A 26138-nucleotide genomic window follows, 5' to 3' on the forward strand; every position below is an offset into this window, starting at 1 on the left:
TAAACTCAAAGCTTTGTTTTAACATTATCAATTAAAATCTGGAAAACCTAATTTCAGTTAAACATAGTCTCACTCAGATTTCTCCACCAAAATTTTATAAGAATCACCAAATTTTCAAGGCATAAATTTTCAGAACAAACCCTACCTTTATTAAAACATGTACTAGTGTCCAGAATATCAAAAATGCAATATGAACTATGGAGATCAGCATTTTGCGAGACACTAATAAAGATATAAAAGCAAGCAATGATCAAAAGAAACTGGGGGAAAACAAAGTAGAAAATTTAGAACAAATCATTATAAAGATAAAATAAAATGTTTTTGCAAAATGTGTATACTATAAATTTTTAAATGTCTTCAGAAAATAAAACATAGTCTACCACAAAATTTACAAAGGCTTTAAAAGTAGAGAAGATTGTGGTACATTTACACAATGGAATACTTCTCAGCAATTAAAAACAAGGAAATCATGAAATTTGCAGGCAAATGGTGGGACCTAGAAAAGACCATCCTGAGTGAAGTATCCCAGAAGCAGAAAGACACACATGGTATATACTCACGTAGAAGTGGATACTAAACTTATAAGATAGGATAAACATACTAAAATCTGTACACGTAAGGAAGCTAAACAAGAAAGAGGACCTGGGGTAAGATAATCAATCCTCACTCAGAAAGGCAAATGGGATGGACATTGGAAATAGGAGAAAACAAGAAAATGTACAGGAGTGTACTATAGAGGGCCTGAAAGACTATATGTAGCAGTGTATCAAAGCAGATGTTGAGACTCATAACCAAACTTTGGGCAGAGTGCAAGGAATCATACCAAAGAAGGGGGAGTTAATAAGACCTGGAGAGGACAGGCGTTCCAAAAGGACCAAATATATCTGGGCACAGGGGTCTTGTCTGAGACTGAGTCTCCAAGCAAGGACCATGCGTGGATATAACCTAGAACCCCTGCTCAGATATAACCCATGGCAGCACAGTATCCAATTGAGTTGCCTAGTAAGGGGAACAGGGACTGTGTCTGACATGAACTCAGTGGCTAGCTCTTTGACCTCCCCACCTCCTGTGGGAGGAACAACATAGCTAGGCCAAAATGGAGAACATTGCAGCCAGTCCTGGTGAGTCCTGATAAGCTAGTGTCAGATGGAAGGGGAGGAGGACCTCTCCTATCAATGGACTTAGAGAAGGGCAGGAAGGAGACAAGGGAGGGAGGATGGGATTGGGATGGAATGAGGGAGGAGACTACAGCAGGAATACAAAGTAAATTAACTGTAATTTTAAAAAGTAGAGAAGAAATAAGAAAAATCTCATTCTTTTATCATTTGTAACAATTTATTCAACTTGTATCACAGCTGTGGTCCCCTCCTTTGTCTACTTCCAATCCCAGCTTCCCTCCCTCTTCTCCCCCTATGACTCTCCTCTAGTCTGCTGATAGGAGAGGTCTTCCTCTGCTTCTACCTGATCCTAGCCGAGTCTCATCAAGACTAGTTGCATTGTCTTCCTCTCTACCCTGGCAAGTCAGAGAGCCTGCCACTGACTTCATGCAAGAAGAATCCCCTACTGTCCTTACTAGGGAACAGACTTGGAGACTGAGTCTATGGGCTATATCTGAGCAGGGTTTTAAGTCCTCACTATGCATTGTCCTTTGTTGGGTTATCACTCTCTTCAGGGTCCACAGGGCTTATTTTTTTTTTTACTCTGTTGTTCTCCTTTTGGAGCTCTTGTTCCCTCCAGGTCTTTCCATATCCCCCTTCTTTCATGAAATTCCATGCATTCTGCCTAAAGTTTGACTATGAGTCTCATTCTCTGTTTCAACCTGATTTTTGACAAAGAAGCTAAAACCATAGAATGGAAAAAATATGATATCTTCAACAAATGGTGCTGATTTAACTTGATGTCTACATGTAGAAAAATGAAAATAGATCCACATTTATCACTCTATAGAATACTAAAGTCTAAGTGGATCAAAGACCTCAACATAAAACCAGATACACTAAACTTAGAAGAAAAAGTGGGAAAGAGCCTTGGCGTCATTGGCAAGGAGAAAACTTCCAGAATAGAACACCAACAGCACAGGCTCTATGAGCAACACTCAATAAATGAACCTCATGAAACTGAAAAGCTTCTGTAAAGCATAGGATACTGTCATCAAAACAAAATTACGGCCTACAAATTGGGAAAGGATCTTCACCAACTCTATATCTAACATAGGGGTAATATCCAAAATATATAAAGAAATTAAGAAGTCAAACACCAACAAAACAAGTAATCCAATTAAAAATGGGGTACAGAGCTAAACAGAGAAGTCTCTGTAGAGGAATATAGAATGGCAGAGAAACACTTAAAGAAATGCTCAATGTCCTTAGTCATCAGGGAGATGTAAGTCAAAACGACCCTGAGATTTTACCTTACACCCATCAGAATGGCTAGGATCAAAATCTCAAGTGACAACACATGCTGGAGAGGATGTGAAGAAAGAGGAACCCTTCTCCACTGCTGGTGGGAACGTAAACTTGTACAACCACTTTGAAAATCAACCTGTTGCTTTCTCAGGAACTATCATTCTTATGAACTCTAGATGAGAGATGCATTTGAATTTTTAAAAAAGAAATGTTTAAAATCTTAGAAAAAGTACAATTATCATGAAGTAATGAATCAATCGAGAACTTTCTAAAAATAAAATTAATATCTCAAAATATTCTTACTAAATATGAAAAATGTTATAAAAATGCAAAATTTATCACAAGAGATAATTTATTAATTTTAGAAGAGGAAATTTTAAAATAAATGTTTATCAAAGCCATTTTAAAGTCAAAATTTCAAATTCATAAAGCTTCATGCTACCCATAAACTTGTAATTTGGAATGTTTTAGTGAGTGAGAAACTTACAACATTGGCACAGTAGTTCAATGAGGTGTCTCTTTCCATCTGACATATAGTGATTAAGTGATCTCACATATAACAGTATATTATTATTGAGAATTTAACTCAGTATTAGAGCTAAACATACAAATTACATGATTCTTGAATCTCATGGAAAGTAAATAAGCATATATAATAAACAACATATCTAAAGGTTCTCAAAAATATAGCTTAAAGAGTCTATAAATTTTGTATTTAAATATTTTTAGAACATGGATAGAGAAATATTCAATAAGTAATTCCAAAGTTTAATGTTTAAAATACTTAGTTATCCATTAGTAATTGTGTCTGTTTTCAGGAAATGTTTAAGAAATTTGTTCATATTTTTACTTTCAAATCATTACGTTTTAATAATGTATATGTTGTTTTAACGTAGCTTTATAAAATTCTTCCATTTTATTCAAAGAGTCAAATATGTATACGTTGAGAATGGCTTTAATTTAATATTACAAATTTTAAAAACTGAAAATGATACTGATGTTTTCCTTACTTTTGGATGTTAAGCATAACTCTTTAAGTGTAAACTTACTCAGAAGACTATTTCATATTACATACCAGTAGCTTGAACAAAACATGGTGGAATAAGTGGTGATATTCTTGGCATTAAAATCTTTTTCTGTGACAAATATTTGGAGTAGAGTTCTGAAGCCTTAAAGGAATTAATATGGACAGGAAAGCTAAATTCATATGTTGCTATCTGTCAAAAGAAAAAAGAAAAAAACAATATTTATAACTTTGATGGTTTAATAATATTGATACACATAAATTACCCTTTTCATAATAAAATTACCTTGTGGTATTAAAAATATTTATTTAATAAAATTAAGGATATGTTCTTCACTATGTGAAAAATAAGACTCCAAAACTATGAGCTAACATGTTTTCTTAATGCCTGTTTATTAAAAATGAACCAAATATCCCACTATAAATACTAAAACATCATGAAAAACAGAGAAAAGTCTTTGTGAATTCTTTGGTAGGCAAGGATTTAAGTATATCACTCCTAAAAGAGAGAATGATTACTTTTTATCATAAAAAAAATAAAGCATCTATGCTACTACAGATGTTAGGGAAACAAAATGAGCCCAAACCTATTTCTCACAAAATTTATAGCTAGTATCAAAATGTATATAAAAGATTCTAGGCCTCTGAAAGACTCTGTTCTGCAGACTATCAAAGCAGATGCTGAAACTTATGGCCAACTGTTGGGCAGTGTACAGGGAATCTTATGTAAGAAGTGGGAAACAGTAAGATCTGGAGAGGACAGGAACTCCACAAGGAGAGCAACAGAACCAGAAATTTGAACACAGGGGTCTTCCCAGAGACTCATACTCCAACCAAGTACCATGTGTAGAGATAACCTAGAACCCCTGCACAGATGTAGACCATGATAGTTTAGTGTCCAAGTGGGTTACATAGTAATGAGAAGAGGGACTGCCTCTGACATAATCTGATTGGCCTGCTCTTTGATCACCTCCCCCTGAGGGGGGAGCAGCCTTACCAGGACACAGAAGATGACAATGTAGCCACTCCTAATGAAATATGATAGACTAAGATCAGAAAGAAGGAGAGGAGGACCTCCCCTATCAGTGGACTTGGGGAGGAGCATGTGTGAAGAAGGGGGTGGGAGCATGGGATAGGAGGGGAGGAGGGAGGGGCTTATGGGGGATACAAAGTGAACAAAGTGTAATTAATAAAAATTTAAAGAAGATTCTAGAAGGGGGGGGACAAGATGGCGGCACCAGGAGGATACTGTGTCTGAGGAGCAGGACAACATTTTCTGTACAGCGAGCAAAAGACTGAACTCTGGGCTCTAAAACAACAGTGATCGTATTTCCCAGGTGAGAGGAAACTCCACGGTGTGGGAATCAGGAACATCCACTCTCAGTTCACCCAGCCAGAACCTGGAAGAGATCCTGGGTCGCCAAACCAGAGCAACACGCCTGCATGTCCTGATCACCTTCCAAGGCTGAACAGTGGGCACAAAAACACCAGAGACTGGGAGTCCCAGTCACAAGAAAATCCCACAGGGAAGGAAGGAAATGGGACTGACCTCAGGTCACCTAGTCTTGCCCAGGAAAAGGTCCCACAGAATGGCAGGGCACAGCCAGAACTGAACTCTACTCCAGCTGCAAGCACAGAGATTTGCTGTGCACCCAACTCTCCCTCACAGACAGAACTGTGTGCCCCAGGGAACCAGAGACTGGGAGTCCCTTTTGGAAGAAAACCCCACAGAAAAGGAAGCGAAATGGGGATGGACTTGGGTCACTTAGTATTTCCCTGGAAAAGGTCCCGCAGCCTGGCTCATGCGCCAGCCCAGAAACCTGCTGTGCACCAAATAGCCTCCTGCTGCTCCAATGAGAGCAGTACTCACATGCCACTTATGAATGCTTGGGCATTGGGGCTCAGAGCTCCAACCTCAGACCTACAGAAGCCTGGGATCACTGAGATCAACCCCCAGATACTGCTCCAAGGGGCAACCAGTTATCCCTAACAAAACTGGCCAAACAACAGAGCACCCAGGTTACAGCAGCAGCTCATTAAATTTTCAGCAAGAAACCCAGAAGCAGGGCAGCTGTCTCCAGAACTTCTCTGAGTGAGAGGAGAGCACTCTTGACTAACAAGGACCACAGTTACCACTCAGGTCTGTATGCCTGAGGTGAGCTGTGGCGATTCATGAAAAACACTGGCCATCCAGTGACCATACCTATGAAGTAGAGAAGGCTTCCTTCAGGAAAAACCATTTTCCTGCCAAGGGGATTCTCTCCACCACAGGATTCCAGGAACCACCAGAAACTAACACCCAACACCTAAGATAGTCCAATGGGTAGAGGCCAGCATAAAAGCTCAACCAACAAAAGACATAGCAATGTGGCATCTCCAACAGTTATCCAGAGACAAGCAGCCCTGAACATCCCAGCATAATTGAAATTCAAAAAGATGACCTAACATTTATGCTTATGAAGAGAATAATAGAGGAAACAAATAAAATGTGTAAAGAACTGGAGGAAGATAAAGTCAAACAGATTATGTTATCCATAAAGAAATAGAGGACGATAAAGACAAACAAAACAGATTATAGCCATCCGTAAAGAAATACAGGAAGTTGCAGCCAAACAGATTATGGCCATCCATAAGGAAATACAGGAAGTTTCAGCCAAACAGTTTGTGGCCTTTAGAGAAGAAATACTGAAATCACTGAAAGAAATAAAAGAAACAGAAGATTGTTCAAACAAACAGCTGAAGGAATTGAAGGAAAAACAGGAAAATACAGTTAGACAGGTGAAGGAAATCAACATAACGGCTCAAGATCTGAAGATAAAATTGGAAAAATTAAAGAAAACACAAATGGAGAAAATTGTGGAGAGAAAGAACTTAGGGAAGAAAACAGAAACTACAGAGGTTAGCATAACCAATACACTACAAGAGATGGAAGAATCTCAGGTGTGGAAGATACAATGGAAGAAATCAATGTATCCATCAAAGAAAATGTTAATCTAAAAAATTCCTGACACAGAACCTCCAAGAAATTCAAGACAACATAAAAAGACAAAACCTAAAAATAATAGGAATAGAGGAAAAAAGAAGATTCCCTCTTCCAAGGCACAGAAAGTATTTTCAACAAAATCATTGAGGAAAATTTCCCCAACTTAAAGGAGAAGCCAATAAGAATACAAGAGACCTACAGAACACCTAATAAATTAGACCAGAAGAGAAAATCCTCCCACCACATAATAATCAAAACTGTAAGTATATAAAACAAAGAAAAAATACTAAAAGCTGCAAGGGCAAAGGGCCAAGTAACATATAATGGCAAACCCATCAGAATCACACCTGACATCTCAACAGAGACTATGAAAGGCAGAAGGGGCTGGAAGGATATACTGCAGGCCCTAAGAGAACACAGATGTCAGCCCAGGCTACTATACCCAGCAAAACTTTCAGTCCTCAAGGACAGAGAAAACAAGGTATTCAATGACAAAAAAAAAAAAAATTTCAATAAGAACTACACACAAGTCCAGCATTACAGAAGATACTAGAAGGAAAAATACAACCCAAGGAAACTAGCTACTTTCAAGAAACCACAGGAAATAATTATCCTCACTGCAGTAAAACAAAAAGCAACCAAGCACACAAACCTACTACCACAGCCAACAATAAAATCAAAGGATCTAACAACCACTGGTCATTAATCTCTCTCAACATCAATGGACTCAATTCTCCAATAAAAAGACACGGATTAACAGAATGGATGTGTAAACAAGACCCAACAATCTGTTGCATACAAGAAACTCACCTAAGTCACAAAGATAGACATTACCTGAGAGTAAATGGTTGGAAGACAGCTAGCAGTGTTTTCAAAGCAAAGACTCATGACCAAACCTTTGGCAGAGTACAGGGAATCATAAGAAAGAAGGGGAGTTAGTCTGATGGGGAAAGGATAGGAGCTCCACAAGGACCAAATATATCTGGGCACAGGGTCTTTTCTGAGACTGACATTCAACCAAGGACCATGTATGGATATAACCTAGAACTTCCACTCAGATGTAGCCTGTGGTAGCTCAGTAACCAATTGGTTTCCCAAAGTGAGGGGAACAGGGACTATTTCTAACAGGAACTCAATGACTGGCTCTTTGGTCTCCCCACCCCCGAAGGGAGGAAACAGGGCATACAGATAATGTCCCAACAAAAATGAAAAGAAAACAAGCAATGAATCAGGGTTAGATCATCGACTCCATTACAAAAGGAACTAACATGCATTGGTCACTATTATCTATCAATATCAATGGACTCAACTCACCAATAAAAAGACACAGGCTAACAGAATGGTTAAGGAAACAGGATCGAACATTCTGTTGCATCCAAGAAACACACCTATGCAACAAAGACAAACAGTACCTCAGAGTAAAGGGCTGGAAAAATGTTTTTCAAGCAAACGGTTCCAGAAAACAAGCTGGAGTAGCCATCCTAATATCTAATAAAATAGACTTTCAACCCAAGTTAATCAAAAAAGATAAGGAGGGCCACTATATTCTCATCAAAGGAAAAATCCACCAAGAGGACATCACAATCTTGAATATCTATGCCCCAAATACAAGAGCACCGACATTCGTAAATGAAACATTATTAAAGCTTAAATCATACATTGATCCTAATACCTTAATAGTGGGAGACTTCAACACTCCACTCTCACCAAGGGACAGATCAACTAGACAGACACCAAATAGGGAAATAAAAGCACTCACAGAATCCCTAAATCAAATGGACCTAATAGACGTCTACAGATCATTTCACCCAAACTCAAAAGAGTACACCTTCTTTTCAGCACCCCATGGAACCTTTTCCAAAATAGACCATATAGTGGGCCACAAAGCAAGCCTCAACAGATACAAAAGGATTGAAATAATCCCTTATATACTATCTGACCACCATGGACTAAAGCTCGACCTCAACAACAACAGAAACAACAAAAAGCCGACATGCACATGGAAACTAAACAACTTACTACTCAATGACAGCTGGGTTAAGGAAGAAATAAAGAAAGAAATTAAAGACTTCCTAGAATTCAATGAAAAGGAAGGCACAACATACCCAAATTTATGGGACACACTGAAAGCAGTGCTCAGAGGAAAATTTATAGCACTAAGTGCCTGCAAGAAGAAATTCGTAACATCACATACAAACAACTTAATGGCCCAACTGAAAACCCTAGAACAAAAAGAAGCAGATACACCCAAAAGGAGCAGACGGCTGGAAATAATCAAACTAAGGGCTGAAATCAATCAACTAGAAACAAATAAAACTATCCAAAGAATCAATGAAACAAAAAGCTGGTTCTTTGAGAAAATCAACAAGATAGACAAACCCTTAGCCAAACTAACTAAAAAGCAGAGAGAAACTATCCAGATCAGCAAAATCAGAAATGAAAATGGGGACATAACCACAGACATTGAGGAAATCCAAACAATTATTAGGTCATACTACAAAAGCCTATATGCCACAAAATTTGAGAATCGAAATGAAATGGATAATTTTCTTGAAAGATTCCATCTACCAAAACTAAGTCAAGATCAGGTAGAAAGACTGAATAGCCCTATATCTCCCAAGGAAATCGAAGCAGTCATTAACAGTCTCCCCTCCAAAAAAAGCCCTGGACCAGATGGCTTCAGCGCAGAATTCTACAAGACCTTCAAAGAAGTGCTAACTCCAATTCTCCTCAAGCTATTCCACAAAATAGAAACAGAAGGAACACTACCAAACTCATTCTATGAAGCCACAGTCACCTTAATACCTAAACCACACAAAGACCCAACAAAAAAAGAGAACTTTAGACTTTAGGCCTATCTCTCTTATGAACATTGACGCAAAAATACTCAATAAAATACTTGCAAACCGAATCCAAGAACACATCAAAGATATCATCCACCATGACCAAGTAGGCTTCATCCCAGGCATGCAAGGGTGGTTTAACATACGGAAATCCATCAATGTAATCCACTACATAAACAAACTGAAGGAGAAAAACCACATGATCATCTCCTTAGACGCCAAAAAAGCATTTGACAAAGTCCAACACCCATTCATGTTTAAAGTCTTGGAGAGATCAGGGATACAAGGCACATACCTAAACATAGTAAAGGCAATATATAGCAAGCCTATAGCTAACATCAAACTCAATGGAGAGAAACTTAAATCAATCCCACTGAAATCAGGGACAAGACAAGGCTGTCCATTGTCCCCATATCTCTTCAACATAGTACTTGAAGTCCTAGCCAGAGCAATAAGACAACTAAAGGAGATCAAGGGGATACAAATCGGAAAGGAAGAGGTCAAAGTGTCACTATTTGCAGATGATATGATAGTATACATGAGCGACCCCAAAAATTCAACCAGAGAACTCCTTCAGCTGATAAACACCTTCAGCAAAGTGGCAGGATACAAAATCAACTCAAAAAAATCAGAAGCCCTCCTATATACCAAAGACAAAAAGGCTGAGAAAGAAATTAGGGAAACAACACCCTTCACAATAGCCACTAATAACATAAAGTACCTTGGTGTGACCCTAACCAAGCAAGTGAAAGACCTGTTTGAGAAAAACTTCAAGTCTCTGAAGAAAGAAATTGAAGAAGATATCAGAAGATGGAAAGATCTCCCGTGCTCATGGATTGGTAGGATTAACATTGTGAAAATGGCCATACTGCCAAAAGCAATCTACAGATTCAATGCAATTCCCATCAAAATACCATCTCAATTCTTTACAGACCTTGAAAAAAAGATTCTCAGCTTCATATGGAGAAACAAAAAACCGAGAATCTCCAAAACGATCCTGTACAACAACAGATCATCTGGAGGTATCTCCATTCCTGATCTCAAGCTGTACTACAGGGCAACAGTAATAAAAACTGCATGGTACTGGCATAGAAACAGAAAGGAGGATCAATGGAACCGCATAGAAGACCCAGAAATAAATCCACACACCTATGAATACTCGATATTCGACAAAGAAGCCAATTCCATTCAATGGAAAAAAGACAGCATCTTCAACAAATGGTGCTGGACCAACTGGATGTCTACATGCAGAAAAATGAAAATAGATCCATATTTATCACCCTGCACAAAACTAAAGTCAAAGTGGATCAAGGACCTCAACATAAAACCAGATACCCTAAATCAATTGGAAAAAAAAGTGGGGAACAGCCTAGAACTCATTGGCACAGGAGACAACTTCCTGAATAGAACACCAACAGCACAGGCTCTAAGAGCAACAATCAATAAATGGGACCTCATGAAACTGAAAAGTTTCTGTAAAGCAAAGGATACCGTCATCAAAACAAAACGACTGCCTACAGATTGGGAAAGAATCTTCACTAACCCTTTATCTGACAGAGGACTAATATCCAGTATATACAAAGAACTAAAGAAGCTGAAAAGCAGCAAACCAAGTAATCCAATTAAAAAATGGGGAACAGAGCTAAACAGAGAATTCTTGACAGAGGAATATCGAATGGCAGAAAAACACTTAAAGAAATGCTCATCCTCATTAGCCATCAGGGAAATGCAAATCAAAACGACCCTGAGATATCACCTTACACCCATCAGAATGGCCAAGATGAAAAACTCAAGCGATAACACATGCTGGAGAGGTTGTGGAGAAAGGGGAACCCTGCTCCACTGCTGGTGGGAATGTAAACTGGTACAACCACTCTGGAAAGCTATCTGGCGCTTTCGAAGACAAATAGGAATAGTGCTTCCTACAGACCCAGCTATACCACTGCTAGGTATATACCCAAAGTTTGTTCAAGTACACAAAAAGGACACTTGCTCAACCATGTTTATAGCAGCTCTATTTGTAATAGCCAGAACCTGGAAACAACCCAGATGTCCATCAACGGTGGAATGGGTACAGAATGGAATACTACTCAGCAATTAAAAAGGAGGAAATCATGAAATTTGCAGGCAAATGGTGGGATCTAGAAAAGATCATTCTGAGTGAAATATCCCAGAAGGAGAAAGACAAACATGGGATATACTCACTTATATAGACCTATAAGATATGATAAACATAATGAAATCTATACACCTAAAAAAGATAATCAATTGAGCGGACATGGGGTAAGATGATCAATCCTCATTTAGAAAGACAGATGGGATGTGCATTGAACGTATGACAGGAGTCTACTGAGCGCATCTGAAAGACTCTAACTAGCAGTGTTTTCAAAGCAAAGACTCATGACCAAACCTTTGGCAGAGTACAGGGAATCATAAGAAAGAAGGGGAGTTAGTCTGATGGGGAAAGGATAGGAGCTCCACAAGGACCAAATATATCTGGGCACAGGGTCTTTTCTGAGACTGACATTCAACCAAGGACCATGTATGGACATAACCTAGAACCTCCACTCAGATGTAGCCTGTGGTAGCTCAGTAACCAATTGGTTTCCCAAAGTGAGGGGAACAGGGACTATTTCTAACAGGAACTCGATGACTGGCTCTTTGGTCTCTCCACCCCCGAAGGGAGGAGCAGTCCTGTTAGGCCACAGAGGAGGGCTTTGCAGCCAGTCCTGAAGATACCTGATAAAACAGGATCAGATGAATGGGGAGGAGGTCCCCCCCCATCAGTGGACTTGGAAAGGGGCACGGTGGAGATGAGGGAGGGAGGGAGGGAGGGAGGGACTGGGAGGGAATGAGGGATCGGGACACGGCTGGGATACAGAGTTAATAAAATGTAACTGATAAAAAAAAAAAAAAAAAAGACAGCTTTCCAAGCAAATGGACCAAAGAAGCAAGCAAGAGTAGCCATTCTATATCTGAAAAAAAAAATAGACTTTCAACCAAAATTAATCAAAAGAGATGGGGAAGGACACTTTATACTCATCAAGGGAAAATTCTAAGAGGAAGACATCACAATCCTGAACATCTATGCCCCAAATACAAGGGCACCCACATTTGTAAAAGAAACATTGACAAAACTTAAACCACACATAGATCCACACACATTACTAGTAGGAGACATCAACAATTCACTCTCAGCAAAAGACAGGTCAAGAAAAAAAAAAAAAAAAAACAGAAATTAAACAAAGAAACAATTTATTTAAAAGAGGTCATGAATCAAATGGACCTAATAGACATTTACAGAACCTTACACCCAAACAGAAAAGAATTTACCTTCTTCTCAGCACCTTATGGAATCTTCTCCAAAATAGACCATATGGTTGGTCACAAAGCAAGCCTAAACAGATACGAGAAGATTGAAATAATCCCTAGTATCTTATCTGATCACCACAGAATAAAAGTGGACCTCAACAACAACAGAAATAGCAAAATGCCTACACACAAATAGAAACTGAACAACTTGCTACTAAATGACAGCTGGGTTAGGGAAGAAAAGAGAAAGAAATTAAAGTTTTCCTAGAATTCAACGAAAATAAAGGCAGAACATAACCAAACTTACAAGTACAATGAAAGCAGTGCTAAAGCAAAGTTCATAGCACTAACAAAATGCCTTCAAGAAGAAATTTGAGAAATCTCATTCAAGCAACTTAATGGCTCACCTAAAAACCCTAGGAAAAAAAAGAAGTAGACACAACAAAAAGGAGTAGATGGCTGGAAATAATCAAACTCAGGGCTGAAATCAATCAATTAGAAACCAATAAAACAATTGAAAATATCAATGAAACCAAGAGCTGGTTCTTTGAGAAAATCAACAAGATAAACAAACCCTCATCCAAGCTAACTAAAAGGCAGAGAGACACCATCCAAATGAAGAAAATCAGAAATGAAAACAGGGACATAACTATAGACAGTGAGGCAATCCAAACAATCATTAGAACTTACTTCAAAAGAGTATATGCCACAACATTTGAAAATATAAATAAAATTGACAGTTTTCTTGATCAATTCCACTTACCAAAGCTGAATCAAGACCAGGTAAATCAATTAAATAGTCCTATATTCCCTAAGGAAATAGAAGAGGTCATCAAAAGTCTCTCATCCAAAAATGCCCAGGGCCAAAGGGTTTCAGCACAGAATTCTACCAGACCTTCAAAGAAGAGCTAACTCCAATTCTTTTCAAACTATCCCACAAAATAGAAACATAAGGAACACTACCAAACTCATTCTGTGAAGCCACAGTCACCTAAAGCTCACAAAGATCCAACAAAGAAAGAGAATTTCAGGCCAATCTCCCTTATGAACATTTATGCAAAAATACTAAACAAAACTACTTGCAAACTGAATACAAGAACACATGAAAGATATCATCCACTATGACCAAGTAGGCTTCATCCCAGTCATGCAGGGGTGGTTCAATATACAGAAATCCATCAATGAGATGCACCATATAAACAAACTAAAAGAAAAAAAAACATAATAATCTCATTAGATGCTTAAAAAAGCATTTGACAAAATCCAACATCCATTCATGTTTAAAGTATTGGAGAGATCAGGGATACAAGCACAAAACATAGTAAAGGCAATATACAGCAAGCCTATAGCCTACATCAAACTAAACTGAGAGAAAATTAAACAATCTCCTTGAAATCAGGAACAAGGCAAGGCTGCCCACTCTCTCCATATCTCTTCAACATAATTCTGGAAGTCCTGACTAGAGCAATAACACAAATGAAGATCAAGTGAATACAACTTGGTAAGGAAGAAGTCAAATATCACTATTTGCAGATGATATGATAGTATACGTGGGTGACCCCAAAAATTCTACCAGGGAACTCTTACAACTAATAAACACCCTCAGCAAAGTGATCAGATACAAAATTAACTAAAAAAAAAATCAGTAGCCCTCCTGTATACAAAAGACAAAAGGGCTGAGAAAGAAATTAGGGAAACAACACCCTTCACAATAGCCACAGAAGACATAAGTACCTTGGTGTAACCCTATCCAAGCAAGTCAAAGACTTGTATGAAAAAAATTTCAAGTCTCTGAAGAAAAAATTAGAAGAAGATATCAGAAGATGGAAAGATCTTCCATGCTCATGGCTTGGCAGGATTAATATATTAAAAATAGCCATCTTACCAAAAGCAATCTACAGATTCAATGCATTTCCTATCAAATTACCAACACAGTTCTTTACAGACCTTGAAAGAATTTGGAATAATAAGAAACCCAGAATTGCTAAAACAATCCTCTACAATAAAAGATCTTCTGGAGGTATCTTCATCCCTGATCTCAAGCTGTACTGTAGAACAACAGTAATAAAAAATGTATGGTACTGGCATAGAAACAGAATGGTGGATCAGTGGAACTGAATAGGAGACCCAGAAATAAACCCACACACTTATGTACACCTGATCTTTGACAAACATTCCAAAACCATAAATGGAAAAATGTTAGCATCTTCAACAAATGGTGCTGGTCTAACTTGATGTCTACATGTAGAAAAATGAAAATAGATTCATACTTATCACCCTACACAAAAATAAAGTCCAAATGGATCAAAGACCTCAACATAAAATCAGATACTCTAAATCGGTTAGAAGAAAAAATAGGGAATAACCTTGAGCTCATTGGTACAGGAGACAGGTTCCTGAATAGAACACCAACAGCACAGGCTCTAAGAGCAACACTCAATAAATGGGACCTCATGAAACTGAAAAGCTTCTGTAAAGCAAAAGACACCATCATCAAAACAAAACGACTGCCTACAGATTGGAAAAGAATCTTCACCAACCCTATATCCGACAGAGGGCTAATATCCAGTATATATAAAGAACTAAAGAAGCAACAAATGAAGTAATCCAATTAAAAACAGGGGAACAGAGCTAAACAGAGAATTCTCTGTAGAGGAATATCGAATGGCATAGAAACACTTAAAGAAATGCTGAACGTCATTAGCCCTCAGGGAAATTCAAATCAAAATGACCCTGAGATTTCACCTTACACTCATCAGAATGGCCAAAATCAAAACCTCAAGTGATAGCACATGCTGGAGAGGTGTGGAGAAAAGGGAACTGTCCTCCACTGCTTGTGGGAATGTAAACTTGTACAATCACTCTGGAAATCAATCTGGTGCTTTCTCAGACAACTAGGAATAGTGATTCCCCAAGATCCAGCTATACCACTCCTAGGCATATATCCAAAAGATTCTCAAGTACACAGTAAGGACATTTGCTCAACCATGTTTGTAGTAGCTTTGTTTGTAATAGCCAGAAGCTAGAAACAACCCAGATGCTCCTCAGGTGAAGAATGGATACAGAAATTGTGGTGCATCTACACAGTGGAATATTACTCAGCAATGAAAAATAAGGAAATCATGAAATTTGCAGGTAAATGGTGAAAACTGGAAAGGATCATCCTGAGTGAGCTATCCCAGAAGTAGAAAGACACACACTGTATATATTCACTCATATAGACATATAATATTGGATAAACCTACTATAATCTGTAAACCTAAATAATATAATCAAGAGGGAGGACCCTGGCTAAAATACTCAATCCCCATCCCGAAAGGCAAAGAGGATGGACATCAGAAAAAGAAGAAAATAGGAAACAAGTTAGGAGCCACAAGGACAGGAGCTCCACAGGGAGAGCAACAGAACAACAACAACAAAAAAAAATGAGCACAGGGGTTTTTCCAGAGACTCTTACTCCAACCAAGTACCATGAGTGGAGATAACCTAGTACCCCCGCACATATGTAGCCCATGACATTTCAGTGTCCAAGTGGGTTCCATAGTAATGGGAAGAGGGACTGCCTCTGACATGAACTGATTGGCCTGCTCTTTGATCACCTCCCCTGAGAGGGGAGGAGCCTTCCCAGGCCACAGAAGATGACAATGCAGCCAGTCCTGAGGAGACCTGATAGACTAGGATGAGAAGAAAGGAGTGGAAGACCTCCCCTATCAGTGGACTGGGGGAGGGGCATGCGTGGAGGTGAAGGTGCGATTAGGAGGGGAGGGGGGAGGGGTTTATGAGGGGATACAAAGTGAATAAAGTGTAATTAAGAAAAAGTAAAAAAAGATTCTAAGATAATTATAAAATATTCTAGATAATGAAAAGAAAGGTGAACGTATGGCAAAGACTGTTCAGAGAATATATGTACACAGTAACACATTAGCACAAGCAAAAATGTGCTGCATCTAGCATCAAGGAAATGGCTATTTAAACCGCAGGATGTGTCACATTGAGATAGTTCATGACATAATTATATTTGTTTCCAAGCCTGATGACCCTAGTTCAATCTCCAGGATCCACATGGTGGAAGGAAAAAACTGACCCCTATAAGTAGTTCTCTAGCCTCCAGACAGATACAACACACTATAAATAAATAAACGCAAATTAAAAAGGGAAAATTTTAGGAGGTACCATTTCTCATCTATACAATTACTTAAACAAAACTAACAATACTAAATGCTACTAAGATATTTGCACACTCATAATACACAAACACACAAACCAATGTCCACTGTTCCCTTAATAAGTTTCTAGACATAAACAGTAGAAAGAAGAGAAGCTAAAATATGTATTTTAAACTTGGAGGTAAGAAAAGCCCACAAGATCATGACAACAAATAAGGGAATAAAGGACATATCTAGTACTGGTTTCTACTTAGCAACCTCATATAATGGGCATCCATCCGGATCTGGTGAGTCACAATACCCTGGTTATGAAAAACAATGGGTTTTTATTTTTATTTTATTTAAGTGTATCTGACCTGCCAATTCCATCTGCTGCCACAGAATTTTATGTAAACAATCTGTTCTCATAACAAAACTGGGAAGCTCAAATACCAGAAGCATGTGTTATTTTAATGGCCATTTAAAAATACTCATTCTCAGAATAGTCTACTTATGCAATAGTAACTGCAAACAAATATCAAGGAGTAAACTAATTAAAGATATATTATTCTTATAGATGAACTGAATTACACTACAATATATTGTGTAAACTTATTTATAAAAAGGGCAATCAACAAATAATAATTCAAAATATTTACCAAATTAAAGAATTACACAGAATTATATATATATATATATATATATGTTACTTACGTTATTCTATAATCAATTTCTAGTATCCATACAGAGTTGCAACATAAACTTAAACATATGTAAATTTTTTTATAGTTGATAGTGTTCATGATTTTGAGTAAAAGTATGTTGCATATATACTTCCTCAAGAACTTTGTGTAATTAAAACTAATTTTTTTAAATGTGTTTCTAATTTACTGTGAGCCTTAATGTCTGAGTTAGGGTTTCTATTATTTGATAAAACACTGTGACTAAAAACAACTTGGGAAGAAAATAGTTTGTTCAATCTTATAAGTCCATATCATAGCCTATCACTTAGGGCGGTCAGGGTAGGAACCTAGAAATAGGAGCTGATACAGGGTCTATGGTCGAGTACTATTTACTAGTTTTCTTTCACTGGATTTCTCTCTTTGCTTTATTATCTACCCCAGGAATCCTGTCCAGGGGTGGCATCACCTGCAGCGAGCTAGGCCCTCCAACATCAACTGTCAACCAAGAAAATGCACTATAGGCTTGCCCACACACCGGGTTGATGGGGGCATTTTCTCAACTCTTCCAAAATAAAATTAGCTTGTGTCAACCTGATACAAAACCAGCAGGTACACTTAAGTAAAATAATTTTATAAATATGTCCATTGAAGAGAAAAATAAATTTAAATGAAGACTTACTTAAAAATATACAAACCAATTAAACAATATGGGGAAGATGGTTCAGTTGGTAAAGTCTTTATTGTATATGCATATCCACCTAAGTTTGGAGCCCCAGCACCCACATAAAAGCAGATGTGGAGTAAATATATGTAATCCCATCAATAAGGAATTGCAGAGAAGAGGTCCACTTTAGCTTGGTGGCCAGCAATTCTAGCTAAATAGGTGAACTCCAGGTTTAATAAGCAATCTCCTCCTTTTAAAAATATTTTATACTTCTTTATTTTATGTGTATGAATGTGTAGCCTGAATGTAGGTATGTGTACCCCCATGAATCTGGTATCCATGGAAGTCAGAGTGTGTTGGATACCCTAAAACTTGAGTTAAAAATAAATATTTTTGAGCCACCATGTTGGTGTTGATCATCGAACTGTGTTCTTCCTTAAGAGCAACAAGTATTTTAAACTACTGAGTATATCGTCTCTCTAGTCCCCATGAGTGATATCTCTTAAATAAAATTAAGGATGTTTTAAAAAGTCACAAATAAATATTATTTTATTAGCTTAATTAAAAATACATATGTGTATAGATATGTATAAATATGCAAATGAATGTTCGTATATGAGTGAAAAATATATCTCACACACATTTGGAGAGAGCTAAAGAAAATGAGACTGAGAAATGGGAGGAGGGAGAAAGTTTAAATGGAGTCAATATACTTAGAACCATATCCTAACAGAAACCTTAATATCAGGTAAGGGAAAACCCTTGTCAAGTACTTGGTCAGTGGATGACCAAGAAACTCCCCAAATAGCTTAAATGATTGTCATTGCCTTTGTTTCCCTACCAGAAATTGAAGATAATACTATTACTTAAGACACCACACACTTCAGAAAAAGAACCTGGCAGAATAAAGCTGAAAATCTCCTCCCTGAGAACTAGTTGTCTAAGTCGTGAAAGGTACTATGAAAGATGATAAGGGAGAAAAGCAATAGTCCTGCTAAGCACAATGACTGGCCCAGTATGATATCTCCAATGATTCAACAGTGGCACTATTTTTACAAGGGTAACCAATGGCTGTCTAATTAGACTTAAGTTATGTTCAATGAGAGAAAAATCCTGCATGGTATTGTAAATCTACCCAAGTACTTATGGCCAGAGAGGTAATAGAACCTAGAGGTGAACCTACAAGTGCTATCTTTCTAAACCAATATGTTTAACTATAATGTAAATACTTATCCTTATACTCATCAATGAATGTAACCCTCACTCCTCATCAAAGGTTTTTTTTTGTTGTTGTTGTTTTTTGTTTTTTACCAGGTATAGGCAACTACAATAAGACACAATTGGCCAAAATACTGTGAATAAGTGAACATTGTGTGGCCACACTCCCAATTGGTACATATACTATGCCATCACAATACCTAAGCCTCAGAGAATATTGTAAATGAGGGGTAGAAAGATTGTATGCATCATAGAAAAAGCATGGCTGTTGAATAGTGTCTTCTAGACATGACAGACATATTGCATCCATTATATCTAAACAATATGGCTCCTTAAACAAGATCTGCATAATGAAAACACTAGCTAACATATTAATGTGGATGAGGGAATAATTATTATTAATTTAACTTAGTAAATCATTTTTTCTACGTACTGGGTACAAATAATTATTTTAGCTACATTGTTTTGTTTTGCTTTTGATCTATAAATCTTATACTTGTCAAGAAGAAGCTTTCTCCATATTTAAGAAATCTGAAGAAAAGACATACTACAGCTTGTCTTAAAATTAGCCAGTGATATTACTTCCTTATGGACACATTCCAATAAAGGGTTTATCTTTTATATTGATTGTTTTACTTTCAACAGTTTAAAATTAAAACTGGGCATCACAGGAAAACATAAACTAAATACCATAGAAACAATGTCTTTTCTTGTTCACAACATAGTTTGGAGAATTTCAGATAATGACTACATTAGGCACCTTCATATATAATTTCACAGCACAACAAATCATGAATATAAATGACTTTCTGGTGAGCTTAAACCTATCATTCCTTGACAACATACTATACTTAAAATTTGATAAAAAGTACAGCAAAGACAACATAATCATAGTTTCAGATGAATTAGATATACCTAGTAATTATATTATTTAGTTAAAGCTTATAGCTAGGCATATTCACTCAATGGAATAAGACCAACTCAACACAGAAATGAGATGTCTTTTAGATTATTACATAGTAAATCTGTAATTCCAACACACTTCTTTAATGTTAGTAACAGAAAACTGAACTTACCTCTACAGGAGAAAATGTTATGCCACATTCCACAGACGTGCTTTCTTCTATTTCTATTGCATATATATGAGGAACTTCTGGATTTTTGCACTGTCCTATAAAATAAGAACCAAATATAAACCTATCCATATATATATATAGCAGTATTATTTAATGTGAACCCTGCAGATGTGATTACAATGCCCATAGCAATCAAAATACAATTATTGAAATAACTAAGGGTAAAGGTGTATTAAATTTTTAATTGAACAATGATTCTTTTTATTTTAAATTTTAATTAAATTTTTATTTTTTTAATATTAGTTACAGTTTATTCACTTTGTATCCTAGCTGTAGCCCACTTCCTCATTCCCTCCCAAACCTACCCTCCCTCCCTCATCTCCTCCCTGCCCCTTTCCAAGTCCACTGATAGGGGAGGTCCTCCTCCCCTTCCATCTGACTCTAGGTTATCAGTTTTTTTTCAGGACTGACTGCGATATCCTCCTCTGTGGCCTAGCAAGGCTGTTCCCCCTTTGGGCGGGGGTGAAGGGAGGTCAAAGAGCCAACCATTGAGTTCATGTCAGAAATAGTCCCTGTTCCCCTTACTAGGGTACCTACTTGGATACTATGCTACCATGGGCTACATCTGAGCAGGGTTTCTAGGTTATATCCATACATGGTCCTTGGTTGGAGATACAATCTCAAAAAAGTCCCCTGTTTCCAGGCATATTTGGTCCTTGTGGAGCTCCTGTCTTCTCCAGGTCATACTAACTCCCCTTCTTTCATATGATTACCCACATTCTGAAGTAGGTTTGGTTATGAGTCTCAGCATCTGCTTTGATACACTGCTAGGTAGAGTCTTTCAGAGGCCCTCTGTGGTAGGCTCCTGTTCTGTTACTTGTTTTTCCTACTTCCAATGTCCATCCCATTTGTCCTTCTAAGTAAGGATTGATCATCTTACCCTGGGTCCTCTTTCTTTTTTTCTAAATTTTATTTAAATTTTTATTAATTATACTTTATTCACTTTGTATCCCCCCATAAACCCCACCCTCCTCCCCTCCTAATCCCAACTTCCCTCCCCCTTCTCCATATATGCCCCTCCCCAAGTCCATTGATAGAGGAGGTCTTCTGTTCCTAGTCTATCAGATCCCATCAGGAGTGGCTGCATTGTCATCTTCTGTGGCCTGGTAAGACACCTCCCTGCTCAGGGTGAGGTGATCAAAGAGCAGACCAATCAGTTCATGCCAGAGGCAGTCCCTGTTACCATTACTATGGAACCTACATGGACACTGAACTGCCATGGGTTACATATGTGCAGGGGTTCTAGGTTATCTCCAGTCATGGTACTTGGTTGGAGTATGAGTCTCTGGAAAGACTCCTGTGTTCAATTTTATTGGTTCTGTTGCTCTCCTTGTGGAGCTCCTGTCCTCTCCAGATCTTACTAATTTCCACTTCTTTCATAAGATTCAATGCACTCTGCCCAACAGTTAGCCATAAGTCTCAGCATCTGCCTTGATAGTCTGCAAGGCAGAGCCTTTCAGAGGCCCTCTGTGGCAGGTTCCTAACTTGTTTCCTACCTCTTTCTTGTATAGCTTCCTTAGGTGTACAGATTTTAGTACATTTATCCTATAGTATATGTCTAATATCCACTTATAAGTGAGCATATACCGTGTGCATCTTTCTGCTTCTGGGATACCTCACTCAGGATGATCTTTTCTAGATCCCACCATTTGTCTGCAAATTTTTATTTTTATATTAATTACAGTTTATTTTACTTTGTATCCCAACTGTAACCCCTCCCTCATTCCCTACCAATCCCACCCTCCATCCCTCATCTTCTCCCACACACTTTGAAGTCCTTGATAGAGCAATGAGACAACTAAATGAGATCAAAAGGATACAAATCGGAAAGGAAGAAGCCAAAGTATCACTATTCGCAAATGATATGATAGTACATATGATTTACCTCCAATACTCTACCAGAGATCTCTTCCAGCTGAAAAACACCTACATCAAAGTGGTTGTATATAAAACTAACTCAAAAGAATCAGTAGCTCTCCTTTATACAAAAGAAAAAAAAAGTGCTGAGAAAGAAATTAGGGAAACAACATCCTTCACAATAGCCACAAATAACAAAAGTACCTTGGTGTGACTCTAACTGAGCAAGTGAAATACCTGAAGAAAGAAATTGAAGAAAATATCAGAAGATGGAAAGATCTCCCGTGCCAATGGATCAGTAAGATTAACAGTGAAAATGGCCATCCTGCCAAAAGCAATCTACAGAGTCAACGCAATTCCCATCAAATTACCAACACAATTCTTTAAAGAACCTGAAAGAACAATTTTCAATTGCTAAAACTATCCTGTACTGCAAATGATCTTCTGGAGGTATCTCCCTGATCTCATGCTGTACTACAGAGCAGTAGTAATAAAAACTGAATACCAAGTTTTAATACCAAATCTCTTATGCAAATATGCAACATAAAATAAGAAAATAAATCAAAAAAATCCATTTAAATTAAGGTCAGGCAACTGACTTAGTCATAGGTCTCAACAGCTAAGAAATGATCTATATAATGGAAGATGAACAGGAAGACCCAGGTATTATTTAATTGCACAAAAATTCATTAAATCACAAAGAATATTCCAATTACTTCAATTATAGATCATTTATTATTCAGGAAACACATAACATCACATATCAGAAACATATATATGTACATATGTACATGTGATACATTAGTATTCATTATGGCCAGCTTACAATAAAATAAGTCTCAAGGAATATTTGTCATTCAGAAACAATACCATAAGAAGGTAAAGTTTCTCAAAAATTCTTGTCAAAATGAAATTATTTCAAGAATAAAGATACTAGGTAAAAATACAATAGTCACAGAAATCAGTTGCAGTGGAACCATTCTTCTTAGACTAAACAATTTGTAAAAATCTAACTTCCTCATTACAGTTACATGACTCATTCCAATGATAATAATTTTCATTGTTCCTCTCTGGAAATCAAATTCAGTAACTTCCATTCCATCGATCTTCTCACTCAAATTCATTTATCTTTGGTACAATAGACAAACCATGAAACAAATAATGACTATATATTAATACTAGAGCTTTTGTGGTCTGGAAAAACATACCGATATGAAACAGCAAAGAATATCTAACTAGGATAAACACTTTTCTATTAAATAGATAGTTGAGCTAAACCAATATTTAGAAGAAAATATGGTGTTTATATAATGATACATCTTATGAAATAAATAATCTCTTCTGTATTTTTCCTTCCATGATCCTGCCTTTATACTAACATTGTACAAAATACTAGAATAGACAACTTCACTGAAACCAAACATATATATAAATGTATATATGTATGTATGTATGTATGTATGTATTGGACATTATAGAATATACAGTACACATAAAGAAACTAATCAAGAGGAAGGACTCTTGCTAAAATGCTCAATTCCTATCCAGAAAGGCAAAGAGAATGGACATCAGAAGAAGGAGAAAAGAGGGAACAAATCAGGAGCCTGACACAGAGGGCCTCTGAAAGGCTCTGCCCTGCAGACTATCAATGGAGATACTGAGACTTATGGGCAACCTTTGGGCAGAGTGTAGGGAATCTTATGAAAGAAGTGGGAAACAGTAAGATCTGGAGAGGACAGGAACTCCACAAGGAGATCAACAGAACTAAAAAAATCTGAGCACAGGGGTCTTTCCTGAGACTGATACTCCAACCAAGAACTATGCATGGAGATAACCTAAGACCCCTGCACAGATGTAGCCCATGGCAAACAATTCCTGGAGCCAAGATGGTGCAATGCAGACAGTTCTGAAAACCTGGAGGACAGTACAACAGGCCTGTGGGCCACTGAGGCATTCAGGACACCTGCAAACTTCCAGGCATCTACATGCTCTAGTACTCTGTCCTTCAAGGCCCACTTCCATGCACACTCTTGTGCTTGTGCACATGATCCTGCAAACTTCCTCCCTTAGCTACAGCTGAAAGACCAACATCCACTCTTGAAACATTTGACCTTTCTCATCTTCCTGAAGAATACTCCAGACACTAGAGACAGATGGACCCAGTTTGAAGAACAGACTCCAGAAACAAACAACGAAGGTTACAGATAAGCTGATGGCTAAGGGTTGGCATAATAACACATCCATCAAAAATTTAGGACATCACGGCTTCACCAGCAACACACACACACACAAAAAAATTAATAGATATTTTAATTCATGGGAAACACAGGAAAATTATCTCAATTTTATGCTTATCCAGTTATTAGAAGCACATAAGAGGAAACTAACAAAGCTCTCAAAGAAATACAGGCAAATATAGCCAAACAAATACAGGCACATATAGAGGCACAAGTAGAGCCATATAGAAAGGAAAAAATAGTGGCCATCAAGGAAAGACAAGAATCCACATCCAGTAAAATGAAGGATATAGTGTAAGACATGAAAACAGAATTAGAATCAATAAAGACAACACAAATAGAGAAAACCCTGGAGTTGGAGAAGTTAGAAAAAAGACCAGGAACCACGAAGGTAAGCATCACCAACAGAATACAAGAGATGGAAGACAGAATCTCAGACTCTGAAGATACAATTGCAGAATTTGATAAACCTCTCAAAGGAAAAACAAAATCAGAAAAATTCCAAACACAAAGCATCAAAGAAATCAAATATGTCATGAAAAGATAAAATCTAGAATAATAGGAATAGACCAAAAAGAAGATTCTAAGCTCCAAGGTAAGGAAAATATATTCAAGAAAATCATAGAAGAAAATTTTCCCAACTTAAAAAAAAAAAAGATGTCCATAAACATACAAGAGGTTGAAAGAACACCAAATAGACTAGAACAGAAAAGAATCACCTCATGTCACATAATAGTCAAAACACTAAATCTACAAAACAAAGAAAAAATATGAACAAAAGCAAAGGAAGATATCCACAATTATCTAGGCTCAGTGGTGGGGAGGGCAAAAGAGGCCAATACTCCAACTAAGAACCGGGCATGGAGAGTACCTAGAACCCTTGTTCAAAGCAAGCCCACTGGATGCTCAGTTTTCAAGTGGATTCCATAGTATGAAGTACAGGGGCAGTCTCTGACATGAAGTCAATGGCCAGCTCTTTGATCACCTCCCCCTGGTGGGTTTAGCCTTGTCAGCCACAGAGGAAGTTGCTGCAGCCAGCCTTGATAATACCTGAGAAGCTATGGTCAGATAGAAGGGGAGGAGGTCCTCCCCAATCAAACTACTAAGGAAAGGTCATATGGGGAAGAAAAGAGAGGGTGGGTGAAACTGGGTGGAGACAAGAGAGAGGGTGGCAGGAGGGATACAAAGTAAATAAATTGTATTAAATAAATATATAAATAATATTTTTTTAAAAAATTAAAAAACAGCAAGTGAAAAAGACAAAGTAACATATAAAGGTAGACCTATCAGAATCACAACAGACTTCTCAACAGAAAATATGAAATCCCAAAAGGCCTGGGCAGTATCATGCAGACCTTAAGGGACCACAGATGCAAACAGAGACTATTATACCCAGCAAAGCTTTCAATCAACATAGATGAAGAAAGCAAAAATAAATTTAAACAGTATATACACAGCAACCAAGCCCTACAGAAGATACTAGAAGGAAAAATCCAATCCAATGAAAACAACTACACCCAAGAAAACACAGGATACAGATAACTTTCACAACAAAAAATTAAAAGAAAACAAGCATAGAAACACAGTAATAACACGTACTCCACAATAAAAGAAACGAACATTCATTGGTC

General features: G+C 37.5%; 1 protein-coding gene across 1 annotated transcript in view; it reads right to left on the reverse strand.

Moving 5' to 3' along the window:
- Positions 1–26138, reverse strand: part of Cfap47 (cilia and flagella associated protein 47) — a 446261-nt gene that overhangs the window by 325650 nt on the left and 94473 nt on the right. The window contains exons 21-22 of the mRNA XM_060374666.1: positions 20354–20448; positions 3481–3622 (exon numbers count right to left, since the gene is read on the reverse strand). Coding sequence (XP_060230649.1) covers positions 3481–3622; positions 20354–20448 — 237 coding nt within the window. The remainder of the gene's footprint in view (positions 1–3480; positions 3623–20353; positions 20449–26138) is intronic.

Source organism: Meriones unguiculatus, chromosome X, assembly GCF_030254825.1.
Source record: "Meriones unguiculatus strain TT.TT164.6M chromosome X, Bangor_MerUng_6.1, whole genome shotgun sequence".
Lineage (NCBI taxonomy): Eukaryota > Metazoa > Chordata > Mammalia > Rodentia > Muridae > Meriones > Meriones unguiculatus.